We start from the raw sequence: 13,163 nt of genomic DNA, 5'->3' as shown, positions 1-13,163 counted from the left end.
GTTGGGTTTTTTCTATCTAGTTAACTATCTGATATCTCCGGCTTACCGTGAAGACCAAACTGTAAAATTACTATGTAAAACTCTGTGAAGGTTTTATATACCTAAGTACAAATATCAGATGGATCACACACCTAATGATATGCATTTATATAGCATTTTGTGTCGTGTGAATTCTTTCTCCTTTATCTGGATAGTTGGTGTTAACATTGCAGTGACTAAACTAGAGGTAAGAAACCCTCCTGCCAAATAGCCTCAAGAAGAATGCTGAAGCTCCACCTGACCTCTGCATGCAGAATTCACTTCCTAAATCAGGAAATGCATAAAATAGAGCGGAGACAATCAATCAAAAAGAAAGGCACAGAGATCCCAACCGCTGATTGCTCTGTCCAATTCTACTGAAAGGCAGCTCAGACTTGCTGTATGCTAGACAAATCGACCTAAACTGATTTGCAAAGAGCTAATTAACAAAAATGTAAACAATTCAGATTTCAATGATTTCAACATATGAGTAAAATACAAATTTTCCCCAAATTTTAAAATTAGTATTACAAGGGAACAACAGCAAAAATGCACCAATGACCAGACTCGCTAGCAGCTTGAAAAATTCTACAGCTCTTGAACAGAGTTAGCACATACCTTACTGAGCTCTGGAAAGAGTTCTTGAATCCCGATGTCCAGCAGAACATAAGTTAACTAAAAGAAAGTAAAGAAAATTAAGAACACTCCAAGGCAACACTACTGCTTTTTATTTTTAACTCTGAATTAGAGCTCAATTCTCTGCTATAGCCATACATTCACTTCAGGAAATTCTGTGCCAAAAGGCAAGTTCCTCACGTGTTACAAGTTACCTGTTTGTTGAGCACTGGTTGCTGCATTCCATCAAACAGAAGCCTGATGCCTTCGTATTTAGCCTCTTCCCCAATGCACTTGCCTATTAAGTCTAGATCAGATACCAACAACAAATACACAAGTCATTAGGAAGCACTGCAAAGCAGCTATACAATACAGTCATAGAACTCCAGTAATTAAAAAAAAAAAAAGTTTAAGTTAAAGAAAGAGTTCAGATTTTATCCATCTAAAGTGGTAAATGGAAAAAAACACTCCTTTGATTCCTCCTTTTTTCTTCCCTTTCCTTCAGGGCTGCAAAACTAAGTAATTATTACACTTTTTATATTATCAATGTATTGTCCTGATGCATTGTTTAATAAACCACAAGCTGAAAGTTTTTAATTACTTTCTGAATAACCTAGTAAATGGGCTCCTCTTCCCTAGTTTATACAGTGTAAAGAGAGCTCCAATTTATCTTCCAGCTTCAAGGTGTGCCTTTTTTGACTCAGTTTTCATCTGGATAAAATACAAACCATAGGAGCATTCTAAAGATGAAGAACTTACAGTATTAAGTATATTTGTAAAGCTCTTGATTTCCATCGTGTCTTTATTGATCACTATCCTACAACCTTAGTCAGCAACACTTAAGTGACAAAACTGAACTCCTGGTTTTTTTTACACCTAGTATTCCAGTCAACTCAAATCTCAGCAGCGTATTATTTGTTTTGGAAAGCTAATGTGACTGTATTTGAGTCATATATCTGCTTGAACGATTAACCATACCGATATAGAGAGTCATGAAATACAGAACCTGGAATGTATCTCATCATTTCTTCAAAAGTCTGCTTTGCTCGCTTCTGTTTATCCTGGAGAGAGCGAGGTTCAGTATTCTCACAGAACACAGCATCTGCAGCGAAGACACAGTGAAAATAATGTCTTTAGGCAGCTATACATCACTGACATTTAAAATGTGTTTCGGATTATGGCTTCGAAGTTGAGCTTCTTTTCTGTATGATCTTGACTGGAAGGGAATTCTAGCCTTGCCAGATAATAGTCTTTTGCTTACATTAGCCTGATCGAATCCAGAATACCCCACCTGTGTGGAGGACAATGATCTTTTGCCAATTTGTTTCCATTCTTTTCAGATTTTTAAAGCATTATCTTCTAGGTTTGGATCAATTCTACGTTAGGATAGTTATGATCTCTTTACAATTTCCCTTATACTTCTGAAACTATAAGCAGTATTTATAACTTGTGCTAAAACACTGCCTGGAATTGTCAAAAATTTCATATTTACCTATGAATGAGAAAACAAGAATTGCTGTTTATCAGAAATATTAGGCACTCAGTTTTGGTTTTAGGCTCTGAAAGACTTCTTTCTTTTTTTGTCTTTCACAAGCTTTATTTTACCAGAGCTTTGGCCAGATGTGTTGTTTAGATCACACTGTAGTCAGATAATACTTTTCTACAATTGTGAGATCATTTTTCAGGTTTTTTTTCTAACCTCTCTCCCTTTCCCTTATTTGAAGGTCAAGAACACTGAAGCCCTCTCAAAAGCCCACCACAACAAAGGAAACAAAAAAATTAACAATAAAGGATAGTGATATAGCACACAAGTGAGAAGGAATTTAAAGACTGCATGAAATATTTGCACTCTGATATAATAAACCACTTTCATTCTGTTTTTCTTGTTCTTTGTGCACCTTAGCAAATTACTATTCATAACACTTTTTTCTGTAATCATCATTGACAGACAACACAGGTGGCTCAGCATCTTTCCAGAATGAACTTTTGGAATCTTTTATAGGCCCACTTGATCTTTAAACCTCCATTAGCTTTAGTCAAGCATTGCAAAGTTTAGCGCTTGGAAACTTAACAGAAGGGATTTCAAATATCAAACTAAAGCAGTATTTTCACATCAAAGATGTAACTTTTACTAACCTCGCAGCAGTGTTATCAGAGAAACCAACCGGTGCTCCTGAAATAGCTGTTCTAACTTATAATGCAAGTAATAGTCTGTGTACAGTTCCAATGTGTTTTTGAAGAGAATTCTTCCTCCCATCAAGAGATGATGCAGCCAGTCAGGAATGTGAAAAACTACCCTACCTGCAAAGTTACAGTAACACACATTTATTAAGGTTCTCCTAATACTGATGATAAAGGAATCACTTATTAAAAAGAAGAAAAAAAAAAGAAGAAAGAAAAAAAAGATTGCAAACAAGCAAGTAATATTTTAGTTTTGTTATTGCAACACTGAAAAAAAGCAGTATTTTCCAGATTGCTTATCAAATACTTCCTTTAGCTATTTTCATTAATTAACTCCCAGAGTGTACAAGCAGCCTAGGAACATCTGAGAAAAGGGAAGGGACTTACTCCCATAAGCTCTTACTCTGAAATGCAGAAAGAAAGAAATATAACAAAACAACTGAGCAATAATGAATGATAAATTATGATATTTTAGCACAGCAATAAAGTCTTTTAAAGAATGACTGTGTTCCTAAGTTGTATATTGTTAAGCTTGCAAGTGCTGAATTATATTTGAGTACTACAATAGAATTTTAGTTCTTACCAAAGAACCTGAACTTTGTATTTGGCATGAAGTATAAGAATAACAAAGAGAAATCACTCCTTACCAACATACATTAAGTAGTCATAGACTCCTTCTACAGTCATCACTTCCATGAAGTAGTTCTGATTTTGTCGTCTTTCTGTATTCTCAGACCGGTTTGCATTATTCTTGAATAAATCATTGAAGAGCTAAAAATAGAAACATAAGACTGAAAACACTATATTCAAAGGCAAAAGGATAGCCATCAGTTCTTTGTTGTTTTGTTTTGGTTTTGGTTTTTTTTTTTATTAGAAGTAAGTAGCTTTTTTCCAAAGCTTTCAAAGAACTAATCAGTTTTCTTTTTTTTTTTTTAAAAAACTCTTCACTTTCTGGGGCAGGGGGGAATAAAGAGCATGTCACACGTTGCCAAGATACCCGAGAATCAAAATACCTGGATTCAGAACAAATCAGCAGGGTTACCAAGACATTAATTTGCGAGCCTTTTTGCTCCCGATACCTTCATGTATCTAGACTTTTATCACAGGCTTTGATTCCTTTGATGCACCCCATTCTGTCAATGAAGGGCATAAAGGATATGGAGTTTGCCAGCCTTAAATGACAGGGGAATCCTACAACATCCTGTTGGCTTCCATTTCAAAATAAATACAATGGTTTCTGGACAAAATATCCAACTTTTTACAAAGAGAAATCCCTTTTTCCCCTGCCAACTTCATTATTTATAGCAAAAACTTCATGAATCTTTGTAAGTTACCGAAGTTTGGGTTTCTTTCCTTTTATCCCATTTCCCAGTTTATTCCTTTACCCTTCTATTCTCCCATGTTCCCCCACCACCACCACGATCCCTTCATTTCCTTGCCTTTGGTTCTTCCCCAAAAGATATCATTATAATACTTGTAAAATCCCTGCATGCCATTAGGAGTCCCATACCACCTAGGCAGTACTCCTTGCCTGCTGCCCAAGTCTGCAGGCTCCAGCAGCTGGAAAGGAGGAGTTCTCCGAGTCCCGAGGCTCTCCACATTTAACAATACCTAGCAATCACCATTAACAGTTCATTTTAAATTATTTTATCCCCAAAACTGTTAATCTAGAGATAAAAAAGAATTTATAAAAAATACTCTGTATTATGAAAAGAAAGCTCAAAGGTTTATGCCAAGCTTCTAAAAAAATAACACAGAACTAGAAGCAAATGCAATATAATTATAGTGTTGCCTGGGCTGAGATGATTGCTACTGACACAGATTTTTCTGCATCACACCCAAATTAAAAATAGTTCCAAGAAACGAGAAGTAATTTGCTTATATATGGTTCACTTTCTGTAGAGCAATTCTCCCTGAAATAAATAAGGCCATAAAACAACAGAATCACAACAGGCTCTGAATCATGCAAGTCTCTAAACAGAATGCTCTGCACTCTTAGGAAAAATTACATCAGGAAATCTGGCGAGACTCAGGTTTTGACTTGTACTTCTTTAGGCCCTCTCTTTTGTTAAGCGCTGAACTGCTGGCATCATCTTCACAAAGTTCACTCAAACTAAACACCACCAAGTTATTACATAAATTACATGAAGGAGCAAATATGGTTCATGCACTGGTGGATGACTGGTATCTAGGAAAGTAACAAGAACACATAGTTATTCACGCCTACTGTGTGAAAGAGTCCCCAGTATGTTGTTTAAAAAAACCTGTATAAACCGAAGTCTATATCCTTCTCAATAATGAAACTAGGACACTGGGAAAAATCTTAGTTGAATTATTGTAACTTAAACAAGAGCCTCATTTATTTTTCCGATACACCCCACGACCTGACAGAGGCGATACATACTGAGCCAACTCAAAGCAGCCCACTGTGCAACATAGATAGGGGCTCAGAGGAGTGTGTACAGGCCAGACTAAATCATTAACAGCAGTCCGGTAGGTGATCTATGAAAAAAAATACCAAACGTGAAGGCCATCTCCAGGCAAAACTTTTTGACTTCCAAAAGTTATTTCAACTTTCACCCCAAGCAGTATCTTTTGAATGTTGCATGTACCTCTGCACATGGATAATCTGTTCTGCGCCTTAAGTATAATGGTTCCTTGATCATTGTCAAGCTTTGAAAGCTTAGACTCTTGCACATGGCATTTCAGAAAGCAACAGCAGATCAATGCATGCCAAAATTACTGAACTAAAGAGCAGTGTTTATAAAGTATATACTTTGCACTATTCCAGTACAAGCGTGTATTCTACAGTCATTAGCAATGCATGTCTGAAGGATGCAGCAACCGTAACACGAAGTGGCATCACATCTCTACTTAGGTGTTTTGCGCTTTCCAGAATTTTGACTCAAGAGGAAAGCGGGGTGAAAAATATACAACTGGATATTTAATACAGAAGTTGAGATTTCACAATTCAGATAAGCACAGGATTTTGCTTTTAAATGTTTCTGCACATGTTAATATTTGAGATGTGATATAATGTTTACTGTTGTAATTAGACTAAAAGACAAATGAAGACAAACTCCAATGCTATCATTATTCATATCTTTAAGATTAAACAGCAGCTGTGATTATAACCATGAAATATTCTTAAAAGGCTTGCAATGAGGAAATTCCATGGATTGGTACTAGTTAAAAATGGAAGCCAAGCTCTTGAAGCAAGTGAAAGATATAAGGACTGTATTAAGAAAAAGACCAAAGTAACCTCTTGTACAATAGGCTAGCTATTGTACCTCGATGGGAAAAGCTAGCAAAAAGAGTATGAATGCTTACATTAAGTGCCTAATAGAAAAAAGAAAATTACTCAACGGTTAGTGAGTGCATATGCAAATATATGCCCATACATTCCAGCATAGGTGTGAAGTTTATAAAAGCAATACCACAATTATGAACAATATCCACAGCCAGGGGCATGAAACTCTCCACCGTTTTTCCTGCTCATTTGCCAAGGACAAACAACTATACCAAAATGGTAAGAAGAAGGAATGTACATAGTGTCTGAACCACATCAGTTAATGTATTGAAAAGCAACCGTGTCTTCCTCCAAGTAACTATGCATAAACATACATTATACTGTTGGTGTTCCAGAAGCAGTTTTTATTGCTGTTGGCAGATCATCACAAGCCAGCAGAACAATGCCTTTGTAGGCATATTTTGCAAAGTCTGCATCAGCTGAGAAGTCCTGACCTATTCTAGCAAGTCTGACAGAGGTATGTTCAGAAGACGATCAAGCTGCTTACAGACCTTCAGAACAGAAACATAGCTGGGAAAGCCAGAAATCCTGTTTGTGCCCCTAGAAGGGGGGAGCAGGGTTTTTTGTTCGCTTGTTTGTTTTAACCAGGGAGGCTGGTAACTCTTTCAATGTAGTGGATCTGATACAGGATAAAATCCAATTGCTACTGGCTGTACCAAGGTTGACTACCCATGTCCATTCTGCATTTTTAACTGGAAGTCTTCCCACTAACATTTTAAAACATACAAAGATGCATACGCACCAGGAATATTCAAAAGGAAGCAGCATGCAGAAAGTCTTTCAGAGAAGTAAGCACATTTCTGATTGAACTCAAGCTTCCACCTGCCCTGACAGACTTTCAGGCACTTCTTATTCAGCCTGTTGATGAAGAGGTAGCCTGGGTGTACCCTATTTACAGCAACAGTTGGCAGCACAAGCACCAGGGAATGTGTACTCTCCTCTCAGCAGATTCCAACATGTTGATGCTAGAATAAACAGATCTGAGTCAGACACAGTATACGGGAACGCTATGGCAATACAAGCATCAGCTGGAAATTGACCATTTACCAAAAAATTCTGTGTTGAAGAACTTTCTTGCTATGAGATAACATGCTCTTCTCACAGATGGACACTCAGAAAGTGCCAAGGTTGTCTCTTCAGCTGCCTGCCAGACCAACTCATTGACTCCATACAGGCAGCTCACACAATCCTGGTACAGACATTTAGTATTCACCTCCATCACCAAGAGGTAAGGGTGCCAGGCGACTGCACAGTGCTTATATCTTCACAAAGACATCACGTGGCACAACAGAAGCGAAACTGCAGAACTGAACAACTGAAGTCTATGCCATGTGTATTTGGGGGGGTAGGGTGGGGTGTTACCTCAGTCTACCTTTGGTCTGGCCTTTGGACTGAACACCCTTGGTGCCTGCATCTCTAGACAGCTTAGTTTCATCTGAAATAAATTCACTTAATGAGTTCTAAGACAGCTCCCTAGTACAAGAGAAAATGCAATAAGCAGAGATGATCAGGATGCTTCCAAAAAGCATCACTGATCTGAACTAAAATGGTCTGGCAGATGAAACCAGTGTGGCTTACAGATCAAATCCAAGAAGTGACAAGATGTAAATGGCGCAGTGTCCTGGCACCTGACACAAAGCTTTTCACAAGCATGGGCTGACTTCAGAAAGAGAAAACTGTCTTCCAAAGAAGGCACATGCACCCCAACAAATCAGCAAGAGGGATGAATTTCACTATGTGCATTAGAAGACTCAGCAGAGACTGTAACACGGCACAACCTGGGATATCAGATCTCTAATAATTACAGTTATCGTGTGAGTAAGTGTGTGTGCTCTGGCTAAAATGATAGATGGGAAATAGTGAGAAAGCAGTCAGCACATGAATGCAGCACATGCCTCTGCTGGTCAAAAGTGGTAGTATAATTTGAGCATAAACAGGTTCTGAGTATTTGGTCATGGAACTGTCTGACAGCATCCCCCAAGGCAAAGTGTCTTTCTTGAGTGCCCATCATTAAATAATAATCATAGCTCTGCAGGAGATATATTGGTCTGAAACTTTCCATCCATTTACAGCAAATGGCTCCCCAAACCAAAACAGATTTATTTTGGGAAAGAAAAAAGAAAATCTAAAATATATGTAGAACCAATTACTTATTCATAAAACAGGTAACTAGAATAAAGTTGCTTAGAAAAACAGTGAACTCACTCTCACAATAGATAGTGAGGAGTAGAGAGCTGGGGCTAGCCTCATCTTTTTTGCTCTCTGCAAAGAAACTCTCTCTCTCATTGACAAAAGCACCTCCTACAGGGTAATCAGCAGTACTAGCAACAACTTTGAGTCTACAAACTTCTGTCTCCAATGGACTGCATACATGGACAGTTAGTCATCGGTGGTAAGGAGGCTTCCCCCACAATACTATTTCTCAAAATGACATTAGAAAACAGAAGGCAGTAAAGATCTATGTTTTGTTTAAGGAAACTTCAGTATTCCAAAATGAAAGCCAAAGTGCAGCCAGCTCTTTGCTTTCCTGGGATCACCACGGTTGAAAAGATTTGGGAAAACCTCATTTCAGAGCCTGAATTTCTGTACATATGTTCATTTACAAGAATGACAGACTGACACTTCAGAGAATGAGTTTGTATTTTAACTGAGCAACGCTATACACTTTTTTTTAACCTTTTACAATCCAAAAGAGGTTTGAACATCACTTTAAAGAATTAATTTTGATCCATTATTAAAGTTTTTCAAGCAAAACACAAAAAGAACCATGTCTTCATAGGAATGCTTCAGAGTGCAAAGCTTGTTGCTCAAATACTTTATTTAAGCATGCTAAATGTTTTAAAACTACTAGCTTCAGTAGTTCTTGACCGATTGCAGTAAAAAATTAACTGATTGTTCATACTGCGCTGTAGTATGCTGTCAGCTGTTTTACAAAAAAAAACATTTGAAGTATTTATGCATGTACTGTTTCTAGCATAAGTCAAAAACTCTACATCTGATTTTTAAAACTACTGATACATTTATACCACACTGACAAGACAGCAATAGCAAAATATGTTAACCTTGGAAATAGTGTCCAAGGTAAGAAACGGCTTGAAATGAAGGACGCTCATTTTGTTTGTGTGCTCATGTAAGCTAGCACTACAATACTGGCTGTAGTAATTCAGACTTCGGGTTTATAAGGTGAAATCTAAACAAATTAATAGAATTAACTGCCATTGTACTTAATCGGTGTAGAAGTTCTGTAGCTGCAAATTCTGTAAGTGTCCTAACACTATAAAAACGTCCATAGTGAAGGAAATCAAACGGTCCATTTTTTCAACAGCCCATCACCAACAAGAACCACAAATGGATCCTGGGCCTCTAGCTCTTGTAAGAAGAGAATGAGCATAGACAGTACTTTTCACCAATGATCTTCCAGCCTCCAACTGTTTTCAACCAAAAAAAAGTTCAAGAGCTGGATGCAGTTTCTCTACAGGTATTCACCCTGAATTTATTTCCTTTTTGTGAATTTGTACAGTCTCACCTTAGAGTTGTTTAATCTTCTAGTATTCACAACATCTTTTGGCAAGGAGTTCCACAACCTACTAACCATTGCAAGAGTTACCACTTCTTGTTTTGAACCTGGCTCCTACCACCTTCATTTAATCCATCTTAGTTTTTGCACTAGAAGACAGAGGAAAACACCTCTATCCCCTGTCCTCTCATTATTCTTTAGACTATCATACATCTCCAATTTATCACTTTGCAAAATGAAATGTCCCAGCTTACATAGTCCAGTTTCAACTCCTCTTCCCAAAGCAAATGAAAGAGCAGAAAAGCATATAGTACTGAGTTTTCTTTTAGAACCCCTCACATGGCAAAGTGTATGCACATCAAATATTTTGTCCCAAATCACATCAACTCTATAACACTGAGCTTAGGTCTCTTAAATCCTAGTCCAGAAACAATATTCCTCTGTAAATTCCACAAATACATTAACACTCTAAAGCAGTCTAACACAGAAATATAAAGACCAGTGTCTTTTTAAAGCCCCTGAAGCTAACATAAGCTTTTCAACTAAGTTTCACCACGCTCCAGCCACAAATACAGTAAGATTGATAAAGGAACTATGTTATCCTATAGTCAAGTAAAAGGTTAAAACCAGAAGTGCTGGGCTTTAACTGTGGCAATGATAGAAACTACAATTAAGTTATATAGTTAACCTATTATGTACACCAGACATCAATGAACTGTATAGTAACGTTTTAAAGGCAGATAAACAGGTATCAGCCCCTTGACAATTTTGGCTTGTAGCACTTTGACAAGCCACGCTTTCATCAAACACTCAAGCTCTTCACTTTGAAAAGAAAGCTCCCTTATGGCATTAAAACATTCCCCATTTTACACCTCTGCTTTCCCTTTTCTCCTCTCTCTACTTCCCAGGGTCTCTACTCTGTATTCTCATCTCCAAATCCAGTAAGAATTTAAAAAAAAAAAAAAAAGCCAAAATGAAAAAAAAAAACCCACAACCCTCAAAAGTAATTCAGACTAAGATATTTACAAGACAGAAGATGACAAAGCTCTCTGCACTACTGTTCTCTCTCATGTGAAAAGAGAAGGCAGAATAGGTGAACTGTTATATTTATGATTTTTTTTCTGTTTATTCTTTGCATTTTCAGAGTATGGTCAATTTTCCCCACTCCTGTAAAGTGGGGAAGGAAGATGATTTACTGTACCTTCTTGTTGTTTTCAGAAGTGGGACTCAAAATGGTAAGTTCAGGCCTACTTGGTTTAGGCTTGGGAGATTCACAGGAGTTGATAAAATTCATGATGAATGGCTCCAAATGCTGACCTTTCTGAAATAAGATATGAGTGAAACTGTCACTTGCATAATTATAGAAAGAAAAACAAAATACTGAGTTTCCAAACAAATTTTTTACTAGCCTATAAGTTAGTAAGCACACAAAATTAGTTCTTGAAGTTAAAATGTTGGCAACCTGGAAGACTTACTCACCTCTTTCATCAGCTTTCCTGGAACAGATTTTATAATTTTACCTATAATTAGAAACAAACAAATAAAAACTTTGTGTTATCACTGCCAGATCTTAAAGACATTTTGCTCTGCTACATTTTATGTACTCATTGTCTAGAATTTAATTTAAAAATACAATAGTTTTTGAAATCTGTATTTTTTTTAATTTGGCACAATAAGCTATGAAAATAAAGTCTTCCACATATACAGCTTATAATTTAATGCTTAGTACTCTTCAAAAAAAGATACTCAAAATATCTTTTTATCAAAATATAAAAAATATACAGGTGATTATCTGAAAAGTTTTTTTTAGAAAAAGCAAAGTACTCTAGATCTGCCTTTAATTTTTCTAGAGGCTCAAACATACATAGCTGTAGCACCATACCAGCAGTACTATATGACACCAGTATAGGCATAATTTTCTGTATTTAAGTTATTCATCCTTCATAAACATTCATCACAAAAGAAATCACAAAAACTGAGATTCACCTCTCTCCCTGAAAAGATCAGCTAATCTGGAGAGATTCTGGAAGGATCCAGTCTTGAAAATACTGGTGACTAAAGTTTTACAAATTGGACAGGCTACAGCTGTGGCCTTAAAAATCAGCTCTTCTGTCCTGTTAAGGCTATCAGGATACAGCACAGTAACTTTGAATGCTGAAAAATGAAAGTGTCTAGGATTGGTTTTATTTTAAGCACTGCATTTACAGTAATATTTTTCTTATCTACATGTCATTACATTTTTAACTTACAACAAAAATTATGTACAATGATCAAACGATCATAATAAAATTGCTCATTCTCACAAAAAGCCCTACTGAAATGCCAAGGCTTGTTAAAATGACGTTTATTGAAGAGAAGCACAGTCTCAGACATGAGATGCATTACAGTAAACACCATCATTATAAGCTTTTTTTAACAATGTAGAGCTGGATCTAGAGGGGAGGTCTGAAACAAAACAAAACCCTTTAGCTGGAGGATGACCACCAAAATCTCATTGCAGAACTTACTAAGCACTCTAAGAGAACGGCCACCTCAGCAGGTTCACACCATGACTGGGGGAAGCAGAAATGCAGTGGCACAGTTCAGACATGGCTTTGCTGGACACCCTGGTGCCAGAACCACAAGTGCTACAATACATGAAGACAGAATGGCCGTGAGGTTGACCTTACCAGCTCAGGCTCACTATCCTGAGACAGCCACATTGCAGCCAAGCTGTAAAGTCATGCTTCAGTCTGCTTTTTGGATTTGTTATCAACCATTACATTAGACAGCAAGAATTTCTCAACTTCTTAATTTCCATTTGGCCTGCCTGTATCACATGCACCACTGCCTCAAATGCTGCTAAGTAGCTCATATTAAGAGCTCTAGCTAATACTAGAAATATTAAATATTGCCATTTTCAGATTAAAATAAACAGATTTTCATCAACTAACAGCCAAAGGTACTTTATATTAAATCGTTTATACCATCACACCTGTAAATAATGACTGACTTGTGGAGATTTGACCCCTGACGATACCGTAAGTCTTCTTAAACTATGAAATTTGTTACAGAAATCTTATCACCTTGCTTGCTGACACAAAGATTCAAAAGCAACCACTTAAATACTTTTTTCCATAATCTCAAAATGTCCTTTTTCTTCAAGGAAAAAGTATCAGCATGTCTTGCTTGCTGAGCTATAATTTTAAGGGCTGTGATGGAGCAGAGTTCTTATTTCCCACATCCATATCCTTACACAAGAGTTACCTATTCATTACTACTATCATTCAATCATGGTATCTACAATATTACTATTTGTCAGCATAAACAACTAGCGTATTACATACCAAGATTCACATCAGGCAACATTTTATCAAGAAACTGAGTCTCTCCTCCATTAGGGGACAGGAAGTCAGCTAAAAGCTGGCTGTTACTTAATTCTGGATGTTGCAGAAGTTTCTTTGAGACAGAAGGAAAGAAAGAAGTACAAGTACTTTAAAACTAATCTTTAAAAATCTGTTTCTCTATAGCAAAAAGATACTC

The 13,163-nt window shown here is 36.9% G+C and overlaps 1 protein-coding gene across 2 annotated transcripts in view; it reads right to left on the bottom strand.

The window, feature by feature from the left end:
- Positions 1-13,163, bottom strand: part of SNX14 (sorting nexin 14) — a 57,628-nt gene that overhangs the window by 3,138 nt on the left and 41,327 nt on the right. For both annotated transcript variants that reach the window (XM_010565731.1, XM_010565733.1), the window contains 8 exons: positions 12,968-13,079; positions 11,121-11,161; positions 10,843-10,962; positions 3,462-3,585; positions 2,770-2,934; positions 1,640-1,735; positions 849-940; positions 637-693 (listed from right to left, as the gene is read on the bottom strand). In XM_010565731.1, coding sequence (XP_010564033.1) covers positions 637-693; positions 849-940; positions 1,640-1,735; positions 2,770-2,934; positions 3,462-3,585; positions 10,843-10,962; positions 11,121-11,161; positions 12,968-13,079 — 807 coding nt within the window. The remainder of the gene's footprint in view (positions 1-636; positions 694-848; positions 941-1,639; positions 1,736-2,769; positions 2,935-3,461; positions 3,586-10,842; positions 10,963-11,120; positions 11,162-12,967; positions 13,080-13,163) is intronic.

The sequence above is a fragment of the Haliaeetus leucocephalus genome, unplaced genomic scaffold (genome assembly GCF_000737465.1).
Source record: "Haliaeetus leucocephalus isolate CR32 unplaced genomic scaffold, Haliaeetus_leucocephalus-4.0 Scaffold195, whole genome shotgun sequence".
NCBI classification, from domain to species: Eukaryota; Metazoa; Chordata; class Aves; order Accipitriformes; family Accipitridae; genus Haliaeetus; species Haliaeetus leucocephalus.
The sequence above is the reverse complement of the archived record's forward strand: the minus strand, read 5'-3'. Positions and strand labels throughout refer to the sequence as shown.